The sequence below is a fragment of the Salvia splendens genome, chromosome 21, assembly GCF_004379255.2.
Source record: "Salvia splendens isolate huo1 chromosome 21, SspV2, whole genome shotgun sequence".
In the NCBI taxonomy this organism is placed as follows: Eukaryota; Viridiplantae; Streptophyta; class Magnoliopsida; order Lamiales; family Lamiaceae; genus Salvia; species Salvia splendens.
In genome coordinates, this window is record NC_056052.1 from 25,074,623 (window position 1) to 25,100,472 (window position 25,850).

Consider the following 25,850-nt stretch of genomic DNA (forward strand, 5'->3'; position numbering starts at 1 on the left):
TTTTCTCTGCATGTAGTTGTCGTTAAGCTAACTACCGGGCATAGAAAAAATATTAGTTGTATTTTCAACTATTTTATAGACAATAATTCGATAATGGCCAAATACATTTTTTGCTATTGGAAAAAAATAATTAGTAGAGACTAATCCCTAGTACCACTCCTTTACTAGACCCGCCTATAAGTAACTCTTATCTACATTATTCTCCTTTTTACTTATTATCCACTTTAACTATTTATTACGGTTATTTCAAAACGAGTGCAAAAAATAAGTTGCGAAAGAAAGAGTATAATAAAATGATGATTTTGTGGGAATTGAACGGCTTTTTAGTGTTATATATAGGGATAAAAGATGAAAAGAATGTCAGGGGTTGAGATAGTATTTGGAGATAATGAGATTTAGTTGAGTTCACAAAAAATTTGGATGAGTTATTTAAATTGACAAAATATATTGAGATTTCGATGCAAGTAATTGTCCTTAAAAAGACAGGTTGTTCCTAAAAAAAGGATTTGAGAAATTAAATATGCCATACTTTATCATTATTTTGGATTTGGTAATGCTCTTAGATAAGATGATATTAATTCACAATTATTCTTCAACACTTTTTGGGTTCAGCCAATATTAACTCACGAGGACTCGATTCATTTACATAGGGAGTAGTTATTTCTTTCCTTTTATTTTGAAAGATTTTCCTATTGAATTATGGTTGCTAATTTTTATGTGAATAACTTATGTTTCAATATCATTATTTTTAAATAAAAAACAAAAAATCACAATTTATTATTTTTTTGTAGTTTTTTCAATGGAAAATTTTGAAACTAATAGTTTGACATTGAACATTGTCATTCTATTTTGAGTTTTAAGTAAAAAAAAAAGTGTTGATTTATCTGGGATGAAATGAATTTATTGTCAGATTAATTTTCATTTTATTATTGTGGAATAATTTATTATGATTTAAAGATTATAAGATTAATTACAAAAAGTTGTGATTTAAATGATTATTATATCAATATATTTTTTCAATCTCATAAAAAGCCCATTCAGTTGGAAGCATTATTATCCAAAGTTGAGGCCCAATAACGCAAAAGACTACCAATTCTCTCTCTAAAACTTCTCACACCACCACCGCACCGGCGTTCCTCTCCAGATTTCTCAAAAACCCACGTCGCGCTGCCGCCTGAGGTACATCACCAATTCATTTCTCCTTGTTTCTTCGGAGCGATCGGTGCAAAATCTACAATTTATTCTTTGATCTTCGGTTTTGTTTTTGTTTTCCGTTCCAAATCAAATTAATAAGATGTGGTGTATAAATGATGGGAGTATCTCGCCGTCGATGTTTATAGATTACTTCATGATGTATTTGAGAAGATTCAGAATGTTGAACGGGAATTTAATTCGCCTGACTCGATTGATCTGTAATTGTGTATAACTCGATTTTTTGCGAGAGTAGATTCTGATAGAGGAATTATGAAAAGTTGAGAATTGACATGCATTGATCAATTTAGTGTGCTAATCGATACAAATTTTAAGGATGACTTTATGGTATATTGAATTGATTTACTTTCATCTTATTTTAGGACAAAATTATGGATGTCGATTTGCAGAATATCAAGAAATGGGTGATCTTGTACCCGATTTACATAAATTCGAAGAAAACCCTAGCTGAGGGGCGGAGAATCAATGCCAGCAAAGCTTGTGAAAACCCTACATGCACCGAGGTTTACGATTGCTGCACTCACCTGAAAATCCCCTGTGTGATTGAGGTATGCTCCTCTGATTAGTTTCTTGTTGTTGTTAATTTATATTTTGATGTATAGTAAATTCGATTGGTTTGATTGGATTTTACTTTCACATCAGACTGAGAAGGCATACCCTCGAGATTTTATGCAAAGAGGTAGAGTGAGAGTGATGTTGAAAAAGGCAGATGGTAGCTTCTCTAATCCAGCTATTACTTCGAGTAAGTAGCCCCCTCTGGTCTTGTTGTGTGTTTGCAGCACTTTTTTGACCTTTGCTATGGTGTTTTCCGTCTAATTTGGAATTTGGGATGATTGTCTTTTTATATTTTGATTTCATTTGTCTGTGGTTAATGTTAGCATGGTAAAGGTCTATGATATCTTATGAGATTGGTACAGTGTATTAGAGTTGGGGGTTGCTGCTTCAGGAGTAATTTTTCTGGCGGCCATATTAAAGGGAAGTCGGGAATTTTTCTTATTGGTGTGTCACTAACTCACTGGTCACAGGCATGCTCTCCACCGTGTTGCTCTGCACAGCATGGTTGATTGTATTCACTCACTTAGCTTGAAACACAAAATCTCTTATTGAAAGTGCTTCATTAAGTATTCATGAAAGGACTCAGGCAGACAATGAAAAGGATGTTAGGCACATTTACAGTAACACTTTTCTAGCTCTAACAATGAGTTATGTTTCGAGGATATGTGGTTGCCTATTTAGAGGATCATCTCAGTGAAGACATAAGCATCTAAACAGGTTGTTTTATTGATTTGCACCACCATGGCCGTCTGGGTACTTGTTCGACTAGTGAAATTGACAAACCAAATTTTTTCATATCTCAAAGTAGCTGCCATGAAAGGTCTAAATTAACCCCATACATTTAAAGTTTTCAACACAATTTCAAAGCAATTTCTAATGCAAAAACAGTTTCTTCCCTTTGTGCTTGCTTATTGAATAGAAGAGAGGTGTTTGTTCTTACTCTCGTTCCTGTTCCACCACTGTTTTCTGGAGTAACTTGTCCTAGGCTTTCGTCTAGTGGAATTTTGAAGTAATGCCTCTTATTATGTCATTGTTATGTGTGTTTTTATGTCATGGTGATTGGTTACTCGCATTGGTACCATGAGCTCTGTCCTGGACTTGCTAATTCGATCTCCTGCTGTATTGCAGGGAAGCAACTAATGCTTCAAGTTGCAGAGCTGGTTCCTCGACATCCGGGTCGAACGAAGAAACAGGAGGCTGCCACATCAGCTGCAGCCGGCTCTTCTAAATCTGGAAAGGGTGGAAAGAAGAAGCGGTAGAACATAGTGTGGCTCTGCGAACTTCCCATGCTGTTGTGAGACATTTTTGGAGATGGTGTTGTACTTCTTATTGGTGGATTGTTCAAATGTCCATTTGTAGCTGCTTTAACTAAATTACCTGTTTATTAGTACATTTTTGGTTTAAAAAAAATAATTATTGCACTTTTACATTGCAAATGTCTTGGCGTTTGTTATTATTCCACATATATTGCTGAACATCAACATATTTAGTTCGTGTCTCATTTTTGTACACTCCCTTTTAGGTTTTCATATGGATATTAAATATTAATGGTGGCTTTTTCAGTAACCTGATTTATTGACTATAAAATACATCATGATAAAATTCTCGCATTTTATCAAAAGATTTCCCAACCAATTACAAAAATATGCTACAAGGTAAATAATTCGTGAGGTCTTTTTTTTTTCTTGAGGCTACATAAATAAATTAATAGTTACTATAAATTGACCAATATTAAGTAGTGCAAATTGTCAGAAAAATCAGAAACTCTATTCAAATTCTGGTAACTTTGAAAATTATCAGAAAATAATCAGTAGTTAATAAATATAGACGAAGCCCAAATCCAAAACTAAAAGTCTAAAACTGTGAAGCCCAAATCCAAATTATAAACTCTCTTCTTCTCTCTCCTCTCGATCTCTGTCACCGGCTTTCCCCTAAGGCCTAAACCCTTCACCCTTGAAGTGTCGTCACCAAACGACGCATTCTGAGGTAAATTCTACTTCTTCCTATCTCTTTCTTTCTTCTTTTCCTGTTTTGGCTATTGAATTCTTCGCCGCGTAATATACGAATGCATTATTTTCTCGCTTATGATGTTTTGTTTATTTTTAGCTATATTTCTCCCATTAACTTATCGGATAATTAATTGGTGGACTGGGCTTTTTGTGATATCAAATACTATGTTAGATTTCTTCACTCCAAAATATTCGGATTTGAGTTTTGCTGATCTCCATTTTTAGTTGTTTTTTCAGCTCGTTGTGATTTTTGTAAAAATTGTTGAAATATTTTGAATGAAACGAATAGTACTTTAAATGTCTGGAATTTAGCGAAATGGATGTGTGTTATTTTGTTTAGGGATTCACTGAATTGATAATCAATTGAGTTTTTAGTCAAGTATTTTATAACTATGTTGTGTGCGTGTGTTGTGATGAATGAATTTTGATGGAAAAGTAGCTTGATCTTTGTTGTGTGGAATTGATAATTACACATTATATGATCATTCAAACAAGCATATACGTTTTGCTTTTGAAAGTGGTCTAATTCGTGTTAATTTATAGGGGAGGCGATCAAGATAATTTGATTTGCCGGAAACAAGTGTTAGGAATACTTTACTTGTGTACCTTTTATCCCGTTGGCTTGCCGGAATTGATCTATGGGCACTCCGGAAACATCTAGAGAGCCTTGCCCGGATCGTATCCTTGATGACGTAGGTGGAGCTTTTGGGATGGGGGCTGTTGGTGGTGCAGCCTTCCATTTCTTGAAAGGTACCTATAACTCTCCCAAAGGTGAGCGTCTGATGGGGGGTTCTCAAGCAGTTCGCATGAATGCCCCTCGTGTTGGTGGGAGTTTTGCAGTGTGGGGTGGGCTCTTTTCCACCTTTGACTGTACAATGGTGTACATGCGGCAGAAAGAGGATCCATGGAACTCGATCATAGCAGGTGCAGCAACGGGAGGCTTTCTGCAGATGCGTCAGGGAATGGGTGCTGCTTCTCGGTCAGCATTGTTTGGTGGCGTTTTACTTGCTTTGATTGAGGGAGCTGGGATAATGTTGAACAAAGTGATGAGTGCACCACAGAACTTACCTCCTATGGAGGATCCCGTTCCAAACGTGGCTGGTATGCCTGGATATCCCGGTCAAATGCCTGGTCAGCCTCCAGTAAGTGTTGACAGCATGGGTGCAGGATCTTCTTCTTCTTCCTCATCACCATCTTCATCTTCTTCGTCATGGTTTGGAGGCCTATTTGGTCAGAAGGAAGAGGCAGCTCCAGGTGATGGAAGTAAGACGAAGGTGTTGGAGAGCTTTGATGCTCCAACTCCTCCAACGTTCGAGTACAAATGATGAAGGGATTATCTGGTAAGTGAGGTACTATCATGATTTTCATTTAGCATCTATTACATGTAACTGTTGATTGATTGGTTTTGATCTTGCATTGTTACATTAGTCACGATTTGGGGATCCAATACTGGATTTGTTTGATATAGGCTTTTGTTAAGCTGCATATTCAGTTTTGTTTTTTGAATTTGATAATTTTTGTTTAAGTATTACTTCATTTATCCATAAGACCTTCTGGCGTGCCTTACATTTGTTGCATATATTATAGCCATGGTGATGAGCTTTGATTCTTTGAAAATCTAAAATCCCCACTAAATTAGATTCAGTGTGAATGCTATCCACTTATTATGATGTCTCTTCAGTTTTTGACTCTTATTGTCGTGTCTTTGCAACATCCGTATAATGGCATTGTGAGACACCCACACAGCCACACCCGCACACACACTTTATTAAATGTAAAACAACCGAAATGCTATCTATCAAAATGGATGTTTCAAGAATGATTCCTGGTGAAAAAGCTCATGTCTTAGGAAGATGACTTAATAGAAGGCATAAGCCAAGCTCACTCATAACTAAGTGTTTTGGCTTAACAGCTCCTTCATCAGCTATGGCTACAAAAGCTATTGTTTTGGGTTGAGAAACTCGTGTTCAGCAGTTTGAGTTCGAATTGTATTAAAAAATTTAGGACTGAAAAACCATAATTTTCCGTTGCAGTTGATGTTAGCTTGTATGTTTTTCAATTTCAAACACTCTATGTTTTTCTTGTATGATGCTATTGTGACATAGCTTGATCTTCTTGTGTGACTCTGCAGGATTATCCGCTGATGGTAGTCAGGTTTCGGCATTGTGATCCACGCACGGTTGGAGATTGATGATAAGAGCACTTGAAACTTGTAATAAAAGCAGCTTCATCTGTCTTTTCTGTTTTTTTTTTATAATCTTGATTCGTCTGTGTCTGTATTTTGAATCTAAAATGTGCTTGCTATCTCAGGAACTTGACACTTTAATATATCTAACATAATATAGTATTTCAATTAGACAAGGATTTTATGTTTTTATGTTTTTGATCTTATGACAAGGATTTTTTAGGTCGTGATCAAGCTTTTTTTGTTTCCCAGATTTATTCAGCCAATTATTGTACCATTTCTTTCCTTTCACATTTCCCTCATTAAAATGTTGTTAAATTGATTAATCTTATCCACATGCATCCATTGTCATTGTTTACTTCTTTTAGACCAGCAAATGCAGATTGCATTATTTTGAAGAATCTTGTTACAAAGTCGAGTAAAAGGAAATCTTAACAGAATTTGGTACTCCATTATTCAGTATTATTTCATTATATTGGACTGTTCTTTGTATATAAAATCGACCCAAGAAAGTGCAATTATTTTTATCTTATCAAGGAAAGTAAATGCTCTTTAGACATGTCATCAAAAATTTATTCGTAACCTAAATATTTGGGTTTCAAGTTTAGTTGGGAAGGCATCACCTTTTTCTTCAATTCTGTGTTCACGAGTGTCTATTCAAAAGCAAATAATTACCATGATAAAGATGATATAATTGCTACAAATTCCCTTCAACTTGTAAAGATTTTTTTTTTATTAAGACAGTAGTTTGGAAAAGACAATTTTTTTTCTTTCATTTTGGGAGAAATACGATCAGAAGGAGTTAATTCAAACACTAGGCACGAAGAAGTTGTGACCGATTGTGATTATAGTTGTACAAATTTGAAGAGTCTCCAACTTTTAATTGGTCAATTGCTACTACTAGTATATATTTATAGAAAGAAAGCTCGAAAATTAGCTTTTTTGAGGTTGATGGCAAATATTATAAGGGATGATACTTATCGAAAGGAAATTATAGGAGATCGTATCATTGCTTATTCTCCATTTACAAGATTATGCATCATTGCGTTCTTGCTTTGTGTAGCACTAATATAAACTATCCAAATTATTATCCCTTGACCCATTCTCATATAAAATTTGAAAAAGATAAATTTATACCGAGTGAGACGATTTCTCTTTAATCAATACTAGATTGGATTCATGACCACTACATGATAAATGAAAATATTATTGATCCACTTTTGAAAAATAACCACAACTAGTAGAAAAAACAATTGTAATAAATAAGCTAAAGATGAATTTATCCAGAATATATATTTTATTCCTCAAGATGTATATTACCATTCAAACTTGAGCATTTATTTTCACCAGTTTTCTTGAAAATGGGTACATCGATGATTTAAAATCTCTTTTCACTTTAAAAATAAAGAAATGATTCTCCATTTTAGCATTAAAGACAATGTGTGCTTTACACTTGTCTCACCTTTCACTGCAGTCTGAAATTATCATCAATCTTGATAACACAAGTGAAGAACAGTCAACTGCTATTGTTTTTTAAAATTTCCAAAATTCCCCTTTTTTAAAAAGAAAATAAAGTAGATATAAAAAAAACCCCCCACCTCTTCATCTTTTCCCTTTATTCAGATTTGCTCAATATCTACTTCTTTTCCACCCTTTTTTCAATATTTTATTGGATTATGGAATACTATTATACAGTATATTTGGTGCATGCAGGTCTATAAAATCTGCATTTTTAGTGTTCTTGTTTCAAAATTTCTAGCAACTGCAAGAGCATATTAACTCTAATAAAAAATCTAAGTTACTTATTTTAGTGTAAGAGAAGGAGTTAATAATGCAGGGATTTAGAGACCAGATTTTTAGCTCTGAATCTGGTTTGGAAATTCAGAAACTTGGAAATGATGAGTTTGATGATGATGGGAAGCCTAAGAGAACAGGTAAAAACACTACTATAAAATCATTTCTATTAGAAAAATTGCATTCATGTTTGCTTGAACTATTTTCATAATGATCTTCCCATTTAAATGAATCAAAATTAGTAAGGAAAAGTGAGAATAGTTTGAAATATTGCAGTATCTTTCACTCTTTTATCTCTGTTTTGAGTTTATGGAGTTGTTAATTTCTTCATTTATTGGCTTAATGCACATTACTAAATCACTTCATCTAAAAAATATGTTCATATAATTAATACATCCAACACTATGCTTACATATGCATTATACTACATAACACTTGAACTTACATATTTGTGCACAGATTATTACATCCAAAATCAAGTTTATATATGCATTATAAACAGCAGCTGAAATAACATACATTTGTGTTGTCGAAATAGGAAACGTTTGGACTGCAAGTGCACATATTATTACAGCAATCATAGGCTCTGGAGTTCTCTCACTAGCATGGGGAGTTGCACAGCTTGGATGGATTGCCGGTGTTGCGACTCTTGTCATTTTCTCCGGCATCACATTGTACACGGGCAGCCTCCTTGCAGATTGCTATCGATCCCCAGTTACTGGAAAACGCAACTATACTTACAAGGAAGTTGTCAAGAACAACCTTGGTAATAAATTTCTTGTTTCCGTTTTAGACTTTTCTAAATAAGTAGGAGTACTAAATTTTGTATCACATCTCTAACTTACATTACACTTGAAATTACATATTTGTGTTGTCTAAATTGGAATCATTTGGTTCATCTTAAAACTTTCCTAAAGTTGCATATTTAACCTATTTTTTAGGTCAAGTGATGTATATGTTTTGTGCAACGGTTCAATATGTGAACTTAACCGGGATGGTGATCGGATACACCATCACAGCATCGATAAGTATGGCGTAAGTATGATGAAATTTTGTCTAAAATCTGTCATGAGACGGTGCTGATCTTCGTTATGACTTGTGAGACGATCTTTGTGGTGTTCTTCAGTGCTATCCAGAAGTCGGATTGCTTCCATAGCCGAGGCCATGGGGTTTCATGCAGTGTTTCTCACAATCCATATATGATAGGATTGGGAGTTCTTGAGATTTTCCTGTCTCAAATCCCCAACTTCCACAGGCTGTCGATGCTCTCTGTCGTTGCAGCCATCATGTCTTTTGCATACTCGTCTATAGGCGTAGGGCTCGCCTTTGCAAAAGTTGTTTCAGGTTATGAATGGATACCTTTTCTATAAACTCTGTTTTCTAGTGGTTGATTGGCCTAAATGATCTTGAAATATTGATTTTGATGAGTTTGATCAACGCCTCGTTTGTTTGAAAGATCTGCATAAGTAACGTGGTTCTTGGCTCGAGTAGGGGACAGGGGAAGAACCTCGCTCACGGGTGTAGAAATCGGGGATGGCCTAACAGCAGCGGAGAAGATTTGGAGAATGTTTAGAGCCTTTGGTGACATTGCTTTTGCTTACACTTATTCTCAAATCTTGGTTGAAATTCAGGTAGTTTTTTTTTTAAATATGTTGCATTTGTTTGTCACACATTAAGATAACTAAAATATTTGCATGATTAATTATTTAGGATACACTAAAATCCAGCCCTCCTGAAAACCAAGTGATGAAGAAGGCCAATGTTGTTGCTGTATCAACTACTACAGCTTTCTACCTGATGTGTGGCTGCTTCGGCTATGCTGCATTTGGCAACGATGCACCCGGGAATCTGCTAACGGGCTTCGGTTTCTACGAGCCCTTCTGGCTCGTGGACGTGGCCAACGCCTGCATTGTGCTACACCTAGTTGGAGCATATCAAGTATACTACTATGATTATTCTTATCCTTGTCAAATGGGCCTAGCCCAAAGCACATGTTTGAAGTGGCCTGGATTGGGCGGGCCCACCTATACTGGGCATGGGCTAAGTTGGGTTGTGCCGGCCCATTTGATAAGTCTAATAGTATATCTCTCTTCTTCTTTTTTGACAATTTTGATGTTCCTTTTAGGTATTTGCACAACCTATTTACAGCGTTGTGGAGTCGTGGGCGAGGAAGAAGTGGCCGAGGTCGGTGCTGGTGACCGGGGAGTACACCATAAGCCTTGACAAAAAGCAAAGGGTTGTGATCAGTCTCAACTTTTTGAGATTGATATGGAGAAGTTTGTTTGTGATATTTGCAACTTTTGTAGCATTGTTGATGCCATTTTTCAATGATGTGTTAGCTTTGCTAGGGGCAATAGGATATTGGCCGTTGACAGTGTATTTCCCCATTGAAATGTACATCGCCAACAATAGGGTTGGGAGGTGGACCCGTAGGTGGCTCGGCCTCCAACTTATCAACGGTGTGTGCTTGCTCGTGGCCGTGGCTGCGGCCTGTGGCTCACTCCAAGGGCTCGGGAAGTCGCTCGAGACCTACGAGCCTTTCAAGGTGAAGGACTAGGATGGTTCATGGAGATGTAACAACTCTTTATAGAAGAGTTGGTAGTTTTTCTATTTGAAGATGTTGATTGGACTAAAATTTGAACTTTATAATGTTCAAAATAAACGTGAAATGTTTGACATGTGCTTCTGAAGATAGTAAAAGAAATGAGGAATACTATAAGTTATAGTACAAAGTTATATATATCCTATTTGCCCATAGATGTCTTACTTTATGACAACTCGATTTTTAAGAAATGTGAAATGATTTTTAAGAAATATGAAATGATTGATATAAGATTTTTGTTTCCTATACTTTCTACCAATTCACTATAGCACTCAGAGAAAAATTAATTGAATAATTTATTATGGGGTTTTATAGACAGATTTTAGGTGTTACTATTCATATCAAGGACTCGCATACATCACAGCAATTTGAAGTATTAAAAATGGATGCATCTGTTTAACTTTATTACTCCATAAATAGTCTTAGCTAGTTAGCTTTGTTATTTGATCAAATCTCAGAATACAAAATAAGTTTCATTCGTCCATTAAAAATTTAAAATCTTAATTTTAGGACAATTGACTTGTTTTATATGGCTTAGTCTACTGCCTAAACAGAATCTACCAATTCAAAAGGTCATATTATCCGTAATTAACGTCTATAATTCTGTTAAATGCCATCGTAGATTTGATGTACCTATAAAAATATGGAGCTTCTGCTCAAAGCTTCTTCTACTTAATTATAAGCTTTTTTTCATCAAATTCAGATATTTCGTAATTATTAGTACTAACTTTTACATACAATCGTTGTAACAGTGTTTTTAGGGAGTATTTTGGTCGTGTTTATTTTATGATGAATTAGCTATTATTGCAGTCCTCATTTTTTATAATAATTCATGGAAGAGGTGAGAGATCAGAATACACAAGTTGAAGGCATTGAATCTGGATTGGAAGCAGATAAATCTCAAAACTCAATTAAGAGGACAGGTATTTCATTATTATTTTACTAATTTTATGGGTATCTTTTACAACATCAAAATGTTTATTTGCTTCTCTATCCTTAATTTTGTAATCCTACATTTGAGTTCTCTAGATCTTTCACTCTTGAAGCTAAAAAAGTGAAGAAAATGAAATGTTTATCTAAATGAAAATATGGCCATATAAATTGGATTTATGTGAAGTAACATTACTATTGAGAGCTGCAGCACCCCCAACCAAAACATGTTTTTTTGTCTTCCAACATCATACTAAATATTTAATAAAAAAAATCTTTACCTACATCACTCTCCGCGATCCACCATTTTCGATTTTACCAAAAATGGATGTCTATAAAAAATGTCTTATTTAATTTTTACTACCATTTTTTTTATAAATGAATCTTGCATTCCACTAATTCGACTAAATTTTTGCACTCTCTTTCCTTTATGGTTTCTTTAATTCGACTAAATTTTTGCACTCTCTTTCCTTTATGGTTTCTTTAATTCGACTAAATTTTTGCACTCTCTTTCCTTTATGGTTTCTTAAACCCAATCTAATATAACACTTTGAACAAAAGGAGTATGTTCGACTAGCAATCTAATATAACACTTTGAACATGAATTAGGCAATCTATGGACGGCAAGTGCACACATTATCACAGCGGTGATAGGGTCGGGAGTTCTATCACTAGCTTGGGCCATGGCGCAGTTGGGATGGATCGCTGGCGTCACAACTCTCGTCGTCTTCTCTGCCGTAACATTGTACACATCGAATCTACTAGCAGATTGCTATAGAACTCCTACCGGCGCGCCTTGTCATACGTACACACAAGTCATCAAAAATAACTTCGGTATTCATAATTTGTGTTTGCACCTTTCAATATTTATTAAAAAAGACGCCTTTAGCTTAAAATCGCACTTTAAAACTCTCAGTTTTGAAAAAGTGCGATTAGATGCATAATCTGACTATGGAATGATGAATCATAATTAACTGAAAAGTGATTCATGATTCCGTAGTCTGATTTTGTAATACTAGGTATAAATCGAACTTCTTTTCCTAAAATGCTTATATAAATGAATCTGAATATATTTTTTTTTGTGTGTACTTAGGTGAGGTGATGTATGGAGTGTGTGCCACGGTTCAATACGCTATCTTAGGCGGATTGCTGGTCGGTTACACCATCACAACATCGATAAGCATAGTGTATGATATAATGATATGATGTTAATTTATTTATAAGCTTAGGAAACAATCAAGTTTGATTAATTCGCAACTTAAAAAATGATTAATTATATCGTATTTTTTCAACTGTCCTACGATGAAATATCCTTGTGTACTATGCGTCTGGATTTATTGACGCGACACATGTATACATGTATAAAAATTAAAGATATAGCTGACTTGATATATTAACCGGCAGTTGAACGTTTTGTTCACATATTATTTTTCGTATGCTACATACATAATTTCCCCAAATCCGAAATTATAGGACAATTGAGAAAAAATGTCAAAGTGATATGATTAGCCATTTTAAAAAGTTGCGGAACTAACCAGAAGTTGATCAAACTGATTTTTCCAGTGTGCCCTATGCAATATTTTTAATTATATGAAATGATTTATGGTGGATTTAATTATATGTATAGGGCGATTGAGAAATCAGAGTGCTTTCGCAACAAAGGGCATGAAGCTGTATGCAGATCTTCTCACATTGAATACATGATTGGGATGGGAATTGTTGAAGTATTGTTATCACAAATCCCTAATTTTGATAAACTATCATTCCTCTCTTTATTTGCAGCAGTTATGTCTTTGGCCTATGCCTCCATAGGCGCAGGCCTCGCCTTTGTAAAATTCGTTTCAGGTACAATTTCTATAACTCTTAAATCATTTTTTTTGCATTTGATGATAGTCACGGTGTTAAAATAAGAAAACCAGAAAAAAAACTTATTGAAACAATGCCGTTTACTATTTTATTCGATAGTGACATAGTGTTCTTATATGTTTCATTTTGTCAAAATGGGACACTGTCATGACATGTCTCATTTCAGTTTTATTATACTGTACTATTTGATAAGTAGGTTTTCCATTTCACTATCGTAATTTACTGACATTTCTTAGATTCATTCGCATTTCTTAGAACTCGTGCGACCATGAAGAAGGGCGTGAATTGACGAACATACGGAAAAATATTTTTAGAAAAGTGTGAAGTTAGAAGAAAAAAATTGTCTAAATTGTTGTGACAAATATTTTCTTGTATTAATTTGACAGGAAAAGGGGGAGGGACGAGCCTTGGTGGCATCGAGATCGGTATAGGTTTATCTCCTTCTCAGAAGATGTGGAGAGGGTTCAGAGCCTTTGGTGACATTGCTTTTGCCTATAGTTATTCCATAATCTTGATTGAAATTCAGGTAAACATATTATAAGAATAAAATAAAAAATGTGACAATATATTTGTGTCTTATTACATTTGCTAAGAAATATAATTCTTGGGCCTTGTTCAAGGATACACTAAAAGCAACACCTCCGGAAAACGTAGTGATGAAAAGGGCCAATACCGTTGCCGCGGCGACCACGACCGCATTCTACATGATGTGCGGATGCTTCGGCTACGCGGCGCTCGGGAACCACGCGCCCGGGAATATGCTCACCGGCTTCTACGAGCCGTTCTGGTTGGTCAATGTTGCCAACGCCTGTGTTGTGGCGCATCTTGTCGGGGCATATCAGGTTAGCAAAAAACTATTGTTATTATTTTTAAAGCATTTATATGCGTGGCGCATCCATAATTTTTTATTTGTGGGTGCGAGTTATACGACAATGAATAGAACCTTCTACCACTAGACCACTAATGCTTTGTTTGTAAAAATCTCAATTCATTATTAAGATGTTAGTATTTTTTAGTACAGTTGTACCCCTTGTTCTAAGTTTAAATTAAATCTCTCGATCGTAAATTTTATAGGTATGCGCGCAGCCCATCTTCAAGGCGATCGAGCAACGGACCCGGAGGAGATTCCCGAAATCGAAGTTCATCAACGCAGAATACAGCATTGGCATTGGCAAGCATAAATTGACCATAAATTTGTTCAGATTGATTTGGAGGACCATGTTTGTAGCACTTGCAACCCTAGTTTCAATGATAATTCCATTCTTCAATGACATTCTAGCCTTGCTCGGGGCTGTGGGGTATTGGCCTCTGACGGTGTTTTTTCCCATCGAGTTGTACATCACCACGAACAAGATCCCGTGGCACACGTGGCGGTGGCTCGGCCTTCAGACGATCAACGTGACTTGTTTGCTCGTGGCTGTAGCCGCCGGCTGTGGTGCCGTTGAAGGTCTTAGCAGAGGACTTAAGGGCTACACACCTTTTAAGTTTGTAGAGTAGATCGTTGGTTAAATAGGATTTTGTGATGTTTTTAGGTGATATATTTTTAAATTTATAAACTTTGGTCATTGCATATCAACTTTAAAATTTATCCGTGAAGTACCAAACTATTGATTTGAACTCATTTTGTGATATTGTACAAATCAGTTCAACATTATAATGGCAATAGCAAGCAAGTAGTAGGAACAGAAAAAATTTAGTATTGAAAATTTACTACTAAAAAAAAATTTCTTCCTTGATTTTACTATATTATGGAGATAAGTATATCTATATTGACGTGTTCTTCCCACTTTACCAGAGTCAACGTGGAAATAGTAAGACATCACTGTTAAAAAAAGACACATATACTTTATGCATTGACTTGACTTGGAAAATTTATGTAATTCAAGAAAATACAAAAATTTTGCAGCAATGGCACCTCTTCTCCTCTTCATATTGCTAACTCCTCTACACCTTCAAGTAAACTCACAAGACTTGTCTTCTGAGCAAGCTATTCTTTTGAGCTTGAAACAGCATTGGGACGCTCCCTCCTCCCTACGTTGGTGGAATTCGACCTCATCCTCCTGCGACTGGCCAGAAGTCAAGTGTGCCTTTGGCACAGTCACCGGCCTGAAACTAGCAGACAGCAACATAAGAGGAACAATCCCATCAACGATATGTCTGCTAACAAACCTCGATTCGATCTACCTGGCTAGAAACTTCTTGTATGGGGACATACCTGCCAGCCTTTACAACTGCTCGAAACTAGTGAGGTTGGACCTGTCCATGAACGAACTGTCTGGGAAGATCCCGGGTGAGCTGCTGTTGCATAAAAGGCTGACGCATTTATGGCTGCATGGAAACAGATTGGTCGGGGCGATACCTGCGCCTATAGAAGCAGTGAGGTTAGAAGTTCTTGATCTCTCTCAAAATTACTTGAATGGATCGATCCCTGATGTTGTAAAGAATTTGTTCAAACTTACGTCATTGGATTTGTCGATGAATTTGCTTGATGGGGAACTCCCCACCGGACTGTTCCAAATGAGTCTAAATCATCTGCTTCTTGGTTACAACGCCATCTCCGGCCAACTGCCAGAGCAAATGAATTTGTACAGGCTGCAAGAGCTAAATCTTACTCACAACAAATTATATGGCAGATTTCCGAAAAGTCTAACTGAACTCACGGGATTAAGGACACTGGATTTGTCTGAAAACCAGCTATCTGGAGGCATAGAAAACGTGGTTCACCTGAGGTCGATGAGCGTACTCAGGCTTTGCTCTAACAACTTCTCAGGAAAGGTGCCACGCGAATTTGTGAACCGGTTCTTTCATGAGAACTGCTTTGATATTTCCAACCTCTGTTCTGAAGACCCGAGAAATGGTCTACCAGGAAGTCGGGAATATCTGAAATGTCAATCCAAACACGATGAATCAGAGAAGCATTTTGTGATAATGGTAGTAGTGATAGTTGGTTGCGGGGTTGTAGTATTTGCAATACTTTTCTACTTGCTACGAAGATGGTTGCTCAAGAGGCATAAGATCATTGATTCAAGACGCGGGCAAATCTGGCCTACCAGTCCTTCTGTGACTGTAGAAGACGAATGGAAGATGATTACATTTCAGAGGTTGAAGTTCAATAAAACAGAAATCTTGTCTAGTCTTGCAGATGAAAACCTGATTGGGTATGGAGGCTCGGGAAAGGTATATCGAGTTTTCGTGAATGAAGGAAGCATTGCTGTTGCTATCAAGAGCATTGTGAATCCCAGAAAATCAGACCACGGACTCGAGAAGGAATTCCTAGCAGAGATCAAAACGCTGGGGACTATATGGCACAACAATATAGTGAAGCTTCTATGCTATCTCTCAACCAAAGAAGTGAAGCTTCTCGTCTACCAATATGTCGAGAACAAGAGCCTTCACCAATGGCTTCACGGCAGAAGCAGGGAAATATCATCTGCTGGTGACTGTCCAGTCACCAAATTGGAGTGGCCGATGAGGCTACATATCGCCATTGGAGCAGCACAAGGACTATGCTATATGCACCATGACTGCTCCCCAACTATCATACACCGTGATATCAAGTCAAGAAATATACTACTGGACTCGGAACTCAATGCCAAAATAGCAGATTTTGGACTCTCAAAACTGCTCAGCAGGCAGGGAGACACAGAAACAGCATCGAGTATAGCTGGAACTTTTGGCTACATTCCCCCCGGTATGCGTTACACAAACCCCAACATCTCTAACTGATTGTTTATTTCTAATACTAGTATATACTCCATCTGTTTTCGTCCCTTGTTGAGTGATTCATATTCCATTTTAGGACATCCAAAGGTAAGTGAATCGTTTCCTTTTTTTTGGCAAAAATCAACACTTTTAATCTCTTACTTTAATTTCTCTACTTTGTCTCTCCTACTTTATTCGTTCTTTGCTTAACTAACTAAACATAGTTTTATTAAATCTCGTGCAAAAAATAAACGCCTCACTAGTGAAACATGGATTTCAGAGTATGCCTACACATCAAAAGTGAACAGAAAGACTGATGTTTACAGCTTCGGAGTGGTGCTACTCGAATTGACTACAGGGAGAGAAGCTGTTACTTACGGAGATCATATGAACCTAGCAGAAAGGGCACACCTACACTACAGAGATACAAATGCCATTATTGATGCAGTGGATGACGAGATCAAGGAGACGATCTACATGGATCAAATCATAACCGTTTTTCGGCTAGGAGTCATCTGTACTGCTACATCACCTTCTAATAGGCCATTCATGAAGGATTGTTTGCACATTCTACAGAATTGCAGAAGAGATTCTTCCTGATCTTGTAGTCGAATGACTTCGAGCTCAGTGTAAATAAATCCAAAGCTATATCGTGTTACATGTATGCATGAAATTATGCTTTTACCTGAAATGCAACATTGTTTAACAAAAGTGAAAATATTAGTACCTGAAAGCAGCCTCAGTTGATCCCCAATTCACCATGAAACAATGTTTGATCTTAATGCTGAAATTCAACCTCGGTTACGCATAAATTGTCGAATACAACGACGCCAAATCCCTCTCGCGCATTTCATCAAACAGCTTGCTTACAAAGCTCCTCCATCGAGTTACTGAAATAATTTCGAAGTTCACCTGAGAGAGAGAAAGATTGACATTCAATAAATAAACTCCACTATAATATGCTATCACCCATTTAGATCCAACTAAATAAATAGTGTATTAATTGGTTGCTGAATAAAACAATAGTTTAGTTTCAAAGTCATAATAAAGAATTGGTTTGGTTGCAAAGTCATACAAATCAATAGTTTAGCTGCATAATTAGAATTAAATTAAATGATAATAATAAAATTAAAATTAATGATAATTATTAATTACCGACCGAGAATTTGGGGAATTTTAAGAATTTACAATAAACACACTTTTTAAAACTATTTCCATAAGTTATTTTCCCTTTTTAGTGTTTATAATGGACGTTTCCATTGAACTCCATAAATTATTATTGAACTAATTTATATACTACTATTTCAATTTTCAACTACGAAATTTGAGTATCTTTTAGTAATTTTATTTTTCTTGTATTTGTACTACTTGAATAAACCGGCTAATATCACCGCCGCCGCGGGATACCGGCGACGTCGCTATCACATAGCAGCTCATTAATAACAATAATTAATTCTTCTAATTAAATATTGTATATAAATCCTAAAAAAATCCGCATTTGGTAAAAGTGTAAAACCGTGGACTGAACTGTATGCTCTCTCGCCTCTCTCCTTTCCTCCGCGCCGCACCTCTCCCCCCTCCTTCCTCAATGGCGGCGCGCGTTATCTCTCGCGTGCTCCCCTCCATTACCGCCCTGCCTTCAAGACTCTCTCATGCGCCGCCTCATCGCCGATTCTACGCTTTGGCGTCGTGCGCGGAGGTCGCATCTATTTCCGGAAGGAGGATATTTGTCAGCGGTGGTGGCTCTCGTATCGCGCGCTTCGGCGGCAGAAATGGAGGTGTTGTGGTGGCGGCAGAGCGGAGAGAATATCGGAAAGTTAGGAGCAGAAGAGTCGCGGTGGCGAAGAAGAGCAAGGAGAAGGAGCTGGAGCTGAGCGTAAAGATTTGCCTCGAAGAACAATTGCCTGAAGATCCTGAAATTCTGGTAAATCGACTGATTTTGTGCTTGTGCTTGAATGCTCTTCTCCTCCAGCCGTTTTTATTAAATACGTTTCTCGCATTTGACGTGTGTTTCTTTAGGGATAAATGATTTTGTAAAACTTTTGCTAGTTGAATTACTCGTTTTCGGGATTTAACAGAAATCATGCGTCTTAATATTCCAATGGCCCTGAAATTAGCATTTGAGCAGCTATGCTGCTTATGTAGCAATAAATTGATTATTTTGACCTTTGATTGCAATTTTTTACTCATGTTTAGGATATAACAGAAATCATGCGGCTTAATGTTCCAATGGCAATGAAATTGGCATTTGAACGTCTAAACGGTTCAGAATATACAACAAGAGACACTGTAATAACTGATGTTGGCGGCTATGAGAGTGTTGAGCTGTCAGTACTTTTTTGCAACGACGAATTCATTCAGAAACTAAATAAAGACTGGAGAGGCGAAGATCACGCGACAGATGTCCTTTCAATGTCGCAACACATCCCTGAGCTCAAGCTTCCGATTGTAAGCAACACTAAAATCTCTTTATTGTATGTAGACAAGATTAGGTAGCAAACCTGATAGGCATCTGTGTTGCAGCTAATGTTGGGTGACATCGTAATTTCTGTTGAGACGGCTGCACGGCAGGCAGAGGAGAGAGGACACACTCTTATTGATGAAATTCGTATCCTCATGGTTGGTTTAACAGTTCCTATTCAATGGTTTTGTTAATGATAGAAAAGGGGCCAGTGGTTGAAGGATCACCATTGGATTGACTAATTGAGCATGTTCAACTAACTTCTCGTCTGTCTAGTTACTGGTTTTGAAATTCTGAAAATTGGAAGAATATACGGGCTAAAATTTGATATTTTTGTTTTAGATTTGATATGACCATGTTTCTTAATAGATACGCTCATCTTCAGGCACTTGAGACTTACATAGGAACATTAGACAAGCTCTTATAATATTCCTACTGGTCTTTGTATGGATTCACCTTTACTTCGAAAAACATATTGGTAGAACTAGTTTCTTGATGATATTTCCCTAGCATGTTTTTGGTGTGGTTGCACTTGCACATGCTTTATATTAAACTAGATTCACAAAGTTGAGAGATAGGTGATTAGATTGTGTAACAAAAAATGTAGTTTTGCACAGAGGCGGACCTACCTTATAGCTTGGGGGGTCCTTGGGACCCCCAACCATTTGATGATTTACTATATTATATGTATGTATACGACATAAGTTAAGTATGCTTGCTAGCACAGTTAGTAAGGGTATTGGCTTGGAACCCAGTAAGCATGGGTTCGAATCCCCTCTATTGTAACTTTTTGGTGTTTGGTTTCTCATTTATTATTAATTGATTTATTTATCTACTGTAACTTTTTGGTGTTTGGTGTCTATTTTGTTTCTCATTTATTATTAATTGATTTATTTATTTTGTAACTGGCTGGATTTTTTTTTCTCACATTAGAATTTGTGTAATTTTTGTTTATTTTTTTATTTGCTTAAATATTGCTATTCTATAGTCATAAAGTGGGTAAAATAGGAGAAAGAAAGAGAAAATGTGAATAAAGTAGAAAAGAGAAAGATAAAAGGTGAATACTAAATTAGGAGTGACTATCCATTTTTAGTAAGAGACTAATTTTGGTGGACGGACATAAATGAAAAGATGAGCCTATTTTTTTGTGGACGGATGAAGTAAAAATTTGGATCCCCCATTATTAAAATCCTGCGTCAGCTGGCTGGATATTAATTTGTTATAACTATCATAATGGCTTTTATATTCTAGGTTCATGGGCTGCTACATCTTTTGGGTTTTGATCATGAGCTAAGTGAAGAAGCAGAAAAGGAAATGGAGAATGAAGAGGAACTTATGCTGAAGGGTCTTGGTTGGAAGGGGAAAGGTTTGATTCACAGTGCGTATGATGCTGAAGCCAATGGTGCTTCATGTGATCATCCGTCAGATGGTAATATTCTGAGTGAATTCTCATAGGCTGTGCTCTTCTAACGTAAACATCTAAGTGGATACCTTCATGCCATAATTGCCATTCATTTATAGCTTTATTTCTATTTCTGATATCCCAGAGAAATCACATTTCTGAATTGTCAAAAGACAGGAAGAGAGCTGGCAGTCTCCGGTTTTACAAACCAAAATTTGGCTACATCTTCTGCGATATGGATGGTATATGAAGTGATTTTTTTCAATATGGTTTTCAGTTTCTACAAACAGGATATCACTGTGATTGATGTCTCACTATGTATTTTCAATATTACAATTTTAAGGTACGCTTCTCAACAGCAAAAGTCAAATTTCTTCATCAACAGCAGAAGCTCTGAAAGAAGCCTCGTCAAGGGGTGTGAAAGTAGTGATAGCCACTGGAAAAGTATGAATGTACTTTTTTAACATCCTGGTTGAACATCTGTCGTTCTTGCTTGGGCACAATTTGCTCGATGCTGCTATCTTCTCATTGCTTTAACCTGTGATACAGAGTCGCCCAGCTGTGATGAGTATTTTTAAGAAGGCTGGTTTGGCAGGCAAAGATGGCATCATTTCAGAATTATCACCGGGAGTTTTTGTACAGGTCTAGCTTTTAACATGTCGATTGAGCATGTGCATTGGTGGTTTCCTTTGTCAGTTTTTTCACTTTTTGTAAGGGATTGGTTTCTTTTACTACTATTTTCTTTTCCAACTTTCAATTTACCATCATTTTCAATTGTATTGTAACATAATCATTTTACATATTCGATAAAATACTGACGTGATTTGTGTAGTTGGGAACCTACTATGATATTAATTATTTGCTCTGTGGGTTGGAAATTTTATCATGTGTATCAACTATACACTCTCATATGCTTTCCATTATGAATTCCAGGGGTTGCTTGTCTATGGGAGGCAGGGACGAGAAATATTCAGAAAGAATCTAGAGCCTACAGTCTGCAGAGAGGTGGGTACATATCTTTTCCATGTCGATGTAAATGTCCTGCAGTTTAAAATCTCTACTTTTTTTTGGCAATTCCTAAAACTTGTTATTATTAAGTTTCTATATAAGCTGCTAATTTTTTTGTTCAAGAATAAGTGGTCTTTTCTTTCATTTGGTTATTTATATCTTGAGATCAAGCAAATATCTTACAGTTGATCTTTTTTGTGTTATCTGGCTGATTTATGTCTGCTGCCTGATTATTCTTTATAGCCTTGCCTGAGTTCTGACAGGGCCGCATTCTTCTTGAGTGTGTGCTTTATCGTTTTTAATTCTTACTAACTCGGAGATTTTTTGGTATAGTCTGTGTAGAGAATTCGCAATTTGTTTTCCATCAGGTAGCTTGAAAAAATTTGTGTGTTTCTGCTTGCAGGCACTTCTCTACTCTCTCGAGCATAAAATTCCGATCATTGCCTTTACTGAGGATAGGTGCTTGACATTGTTTGAACACCAACTTGTTGACTCACTTCATACCGTGTACAACGAGCCAAAGGTACTTTTTATATATATAGTGCCTTTTTATACTTTATTTTAAACTGTTTATGTTAGTGAGTTCACATTTGGTTTCTCATTATAGGCAGAAATAATACCATCAGTTGAGCAGCTCATGGCAGGCGTTGAGATACAGGTTTGTTTAACCTTTGCACCCTTTCTAATTGCTAGTATTGTATATGCATATTCATTTTTTCCGTTTACTTTTTGTCACCCGGCTATTGTTATTCATAGTGCAACACCACGATCGTTTGCAGAAGCTCCTTTTCTTAGATACTGCTGAGGGAGTTGCTGGTACTATACGGCCATATTGGGCTGAAGCTACAGGTGATCGTGCATCTGTTGTCCAAGCACAACCGGATATGCTTGAAATTGTCCCGCTTGGCACATCTAAAGGAGGCGGAGTAAAAATACTTCTTGATCATCTTGGTGCTACTCCGGATGAGGTATATCGCTCGTCCTCATATCTTGAGATCTCAAGTCAGCATGATTCTGATCAAGGATTCCAGTTTAAGATGCTTATTATCTATATTTGCAATTTTCGTCAAAGTCTTGTGTTCATCGGTGTTTCTCGTTTAATACTAGGTCATGGCCATTGGGGATGGGGAAAACGATGTGGAGATGCTGCAGTTGGCTTCTTTGGGTGTTGCTCTCAGCAACGGATCAGAGAAGGCGAAAGCTGTAGCGAACGTCATAGGCATCAGCAACGACGAAGATGGAGCTGCTGACGCTATATATCGTTATGCATTCTGAGACGCTGGCTGCAAATCGTATGAAGTTGGTGTCGCTCTTGAAGGTTAATGTACCTTGAAATAAATCCCATTTGATTGAAGAGTCTCTTGATATTGAGACTTTCGGTTTTGGTTTATAGCTGTCTTTCGACTCTCATTATAAACTCAGAATTTTGAGAAAATTCATTCCATTCTCTTGAATGACTTATATCAGGAAAAACAAAATTAATAATACTCCTTGAAAGCCCAAATTTTCTGCCTTTTGTTGTCAAGTTCACGTTGATAATGATCGTTACATCATTACTGTCGTCTCTGAATTGGTTATATGGGTTCAAGCCAGACCGGTTAAACATTATGTTTTCGGGCCAATTCGAAACAGCTATCGTTCCAGATGAGCCTAGGTTGGCATGTTAGGCCAGCCTAAAAATCGCGAGGTTGTGCAAATCATTCGTCCGACTTAGGTATAGAGGTGAAAAACTAATTGTAATGATGGGTTCCTAAGTTGGGTCATTCTAATGACTTAGACATCTGTAATGAATATTAGAGGATATAGTATATCATAGACGACGATTATTAATAATAAGGTTTCCATTTCTTTAGAAAAAACATGACTTATAGTTGCATCTAACGAAGACAGTATGTATAAGCTACGTCTTTAGGGAGATGCAACTTGCCTCTCCTACTTAGCTTTTAAAACCAATGGTAGGTTATGCATTTGGCATCCACAAAGAAGACGTAGCAGACAATAGCTTATACATACGTCTTTGTTAGATGCAGCTTGCATGAGATGAAGACAGTAGCAGACACAAAGAAGAGGTTAAGGGGCTTAAGTCTCTATCGATCTTTTTTTAAATAAAGTTTTCAAATCTATCCAAAATTTATGTAAACTGTTATACAAAAATGATGTGAATCCGGGTGTCCTAAAGAAGAATCGAAGAATCGGATTTGAAGACAAATCCTTTCACAAAGAAGGAGAGGATGATGTGAATCCGGATATTCACAATCATAGAATACAACGATATCAAAGGCCATGGGTTGATTGGGGTCCGAGAAGAGGGTAGAGACATGACAAGGAGCCAAGCCGAATTCGGAGGTCTGATTCAATCTGGAATTTCACTATGAAGATAAAGTCCAAATGCTCTCATCAGACCACCATTGTCTTCATCGTCGAAAGAGCTTCGCGTGAGTATCTTGCATGCCTCAATCGGAGCCCGGATGAGGAAGTTATGATCATTTTAAGAAAGTCGCGCAATGCAGAAAGAAACACGCGGGCGGGTGTTTTGCCAACCCGAAAACACTCGGTCATGCGTTTTTGCCGAGAGGTCAATTTTTGTCCATAAACTTCACGCGTGCGGGTGAAATGAGCCGTGGGAAACACCCGGTAGTGTGTTTTGTCCGGAATGTGACTTTTTGACCAATAATTGTTTTATTTTACTCATTTTTCACTTCTAGTATAAATACTACACTAGGGTTTGTTCTTGGCTGCTTGGAACTCATTTGTAAACAAACAAAGTCTCAACATTGAGCATTCTTCTTCATCTTTGAAGATTTATCAAAATCCCTTGTGGTTGCACTTAATCTATTGTCGGGCTTAGATTAAATGTTAACGTATGTAATTCTAGTTCTTGTGTTGCTAGTTTTGTGGAGCCGTTAGATTTTTGCTTTGGTGAAACTTGTTTTGTGTTGTCTTCATTGTTTTGTAGAAGGTCCATAGGTTCTAAGCATCTATCAAATCATAACACATTCATCCTCTTCCTTTTCCACCATTTTTATTGTTTCATTTCTTGTTGGGTTTGTTTGGGTTGTTGAATATTTACAAGAGCAAGTCCGGGGCAAACAAATGTGTCTTGAATCCCTAAGATTCGCATTATTTGGTATCAAGAGCCATTGGTTCTTGTTCTTGTAAGAAAAAAAAAAGAAAAAAAAATATATCCCCAAAGGGTGAAATTGTTAGAAAAATTGTCAGAAAAAAAAGATATATCTCAAATTTTATCCATGGACTTTAGCTATAAATTGATATATGGGTATGTCAATATGATTATTCCAAAGTTATAGACCAAAATTACATCAATTATTAGGTCTATTGTTGTTGAGTGAATTTGTGCACACAAAGTGTTAGTTGTTTTGTCCCTTGGCCTAGCACCCTACTTTCACGGATCTTGTGGCTTCTAGAACTAGTAATTACTTGCCTAGTTGCATATCTTGTTTGTTGAAATTGTGGCACCCTTGTGGATTAACATCTTTGGGAGCAAGTGAAGGAGAGTATCCTAGCCATCAAATTTCTAAGGCTTGAGTGACATTGAGTGTGAGTTTTGGGGAAAAAGGGTATACATTATGGGAAGTGAGCGCCTCTATTCTATGACTGTGAATATCCGGATTCACATAAAAAAAATATCTATATAAATATATTATTGAATGAAATTAGAATACTTAGTCACTCTCAATTTTTTTGCCCCCCCTAAATGAAGTTGGTTTATGTGTAAGTGTATTATCGTTTGTAACCAATATATGTGTCTTTTCCTGGTTTCGGACATTCGGGAAACGATGAGAAAAATGTATAGAAACCCTTACATTTAGTAGTAATATTTAACTTAATTAATTTTTGATTATTACATATTCATTCATATGAGGGAAAGAGAAATAAAGATTAAAATGTTACTCGTGACTATGCTTTATGTACTATACTTTCCAAATCCGAATCCATGGCCCAACATTTTTTAATTTTCTTTTATGTTTGAGGAATGCATGGACCAAATTTTAGAACCAATGAAAGTGGAACTTTGTTGATTAATGAAAGAAAACTCCACCACCACATAGCCTACCCGCCTCCGCCGAGTGCTCTCGATCGCTCCTATTATTCAACCTTTATTT

At 36.6% G+C, this 25,850-nt stretch overlaps 6 protein-coding genes across 8 annotated transcripts; all 6 read left to right on the forward strand.

The window, feature by feature from the left end:
- The first annotated feature begins 1,048 nt into the window (after positions 1–1,048).
- On the forward strand, positions 1,049–3,203 carry LOC121783462 (signal recognition particle 19 kDa protein-like). Its single transcript, XM_042181537.1, has 4 exons — positions 1,049–1,179; positions 1,575–1,760; positions 1,855–1,954; positions 2,896–3,203. Exons 2-4 carry the CDS (start codon positions 1,584–1,586, stop codon positions 3,024–3,026), a joined length of 408 nt encoding a protein of 135 aa, XP_042037471.1. The 5' UTR covers positions 1,049–1,179; positions 1,575–1,583; the 3' UTR covers positions 3,027–3,203.
- A 426-nt stretch (positions 3,204–3,629) lies between these two features.
- Positions 3,630–6,153, forward strand: LOC121785159 (mitochondrial import inner membrane translocase subunit TIM17-2-like). 2 transcript variants are annotated; one of them, XM_042183533.1, is made up of 3 exons: positions 3,630–3,753; positions 4,320–5,116; positions 5,908–6,153. In XM_042183533.1, exon 2 carries the CDS (start codon positions 4,415–4,417, stop codon positions 5,099–5,101), a length of 687 nt encoding a protein of 228 aa, XP_042039467.1. In that variant the 5' UTR covers positions 3,630–3,753; positions 4,320–4,414; the 3' UTR covers positions 5,102–5,116; positions 5,908–6,153. The 2 variants fall into 2 exon arrangements, with proteins under 2 accessions (XP_042039467.1, XP_042039468.1); XM_042183534.1 differs by lacking the exon at positions 3,630–3,753 and having other exon boundaries at positions 4,320–5,125.
- Positions 6,154–7,563: 1,410 nt separating this feature from the next.
- On the forward strand, positions 7,564–10,483 carry LOC121783346 (amino acid permease 8-like). Its single transcript, XM_042181393.1, has 7 exons — positions 7,564–7,895; positions 8,294–8,521; positions 8,697–8,790; positions 8,882–9,099; positions 9,247–9,386; positions 9,466–9,693; positions 9,881–10,483. The coding sequence occupies exons 1-7, from the start codon at positions 7,793–7,795 to the stop codon at positions 10,310–10,312; spliced, it is 1,443 nt and encodes a 480-aa protein (XP_042037327.1). The 5' UTR covers positions 7,564–7,792; the 3' UTR covers positions 10,313–10,483.
- Positions 10,484–11,189: 706 nt separating this feature from the next.
- Positions 11,190–14,650, forward strand: LOC121784426 (amino acid permease 8-like). Its single transcript, XM_042182564.1, has 7 exons — positions 11,190–11,280; positions 11,897–12,121; positions 12,381–12,474; positions 12,915–13,132; positions 13,540–13,679; positions 13,774–13,995; positions 14,228–14,650. The coding sequence occupies exons 1-7, from the start codon at positions 11,190–11,192 to the stop codon at positions 14,648–14,650; spliced, it is 1,413 nt and encodes a 470-aa protein (XP_042038498.1).
- Positions 14,651–14,890: 240 nt separating this feature from the next.
- LOC121783681 (leucine-rich repeat receptor-like kinase protein CLV1a) lies at positions 14,891–17,566 on the forward strand. Of its 2 annotated transcripts, XM_042181830.1 has the most exons (3): positions 14,891–15,534; positions 15,787–16,844; positions 17,136–17,566. In XM_042181830.1, the coding sequence occupies exons 1-3, from the start codon at positions 15,062–15,064 to the stop codon at positions 17,453–17,455; spliced, it is 1,851 nt and encodes a 616-aa protein (XP_042037764.1). In that variant the 5' UTR covers positions 14,891–15,061; the 3' UTR covers positions 17,456–17,566. The 2 variants fall into 2 exon arrangements, with proteins under 2 accessions (XP_042037764.1, XP_042037763.1); XM_042181829.1 differs by having other exon boundaries at positions 14,891–16,844.
- A 786-nt stretch (positions 17,567–18,352) lies between these two features.
- Positions 18,353–23,239, forward strand: LOC121783557 (endoribonuclease YBEY, chloroplastic-like). Its single transcript, XM_042181666.1, has 12 exons — positions 18,353–18,779; positions 19,052–19,303; positions 19,379–19,474; positions 20,568–20,745; positions 20,892–20,960; positions 21,062–21,162; positions 21,268–21,360; positions 21,652–21,723; positions 22,130–22,249; positions 22,334–22,384; positions 22,506–22,694; positions 22,834–23,239. The coding sequence occupies exons 1-12, from the start codon at positions 18,387–18,389 to the stop codon at positions 22,999–23,001; spliced, it is 1,782 nt and encodes a 593-aa protein (XP_042037600.1). The 5' UTR covers positions 18,353–18,386; the 3' UTR covers positions 23,002–23,239.
- The last annotated feature ends 2,611 nt before the right edge of the window (positions 23,240–25,850 follow it).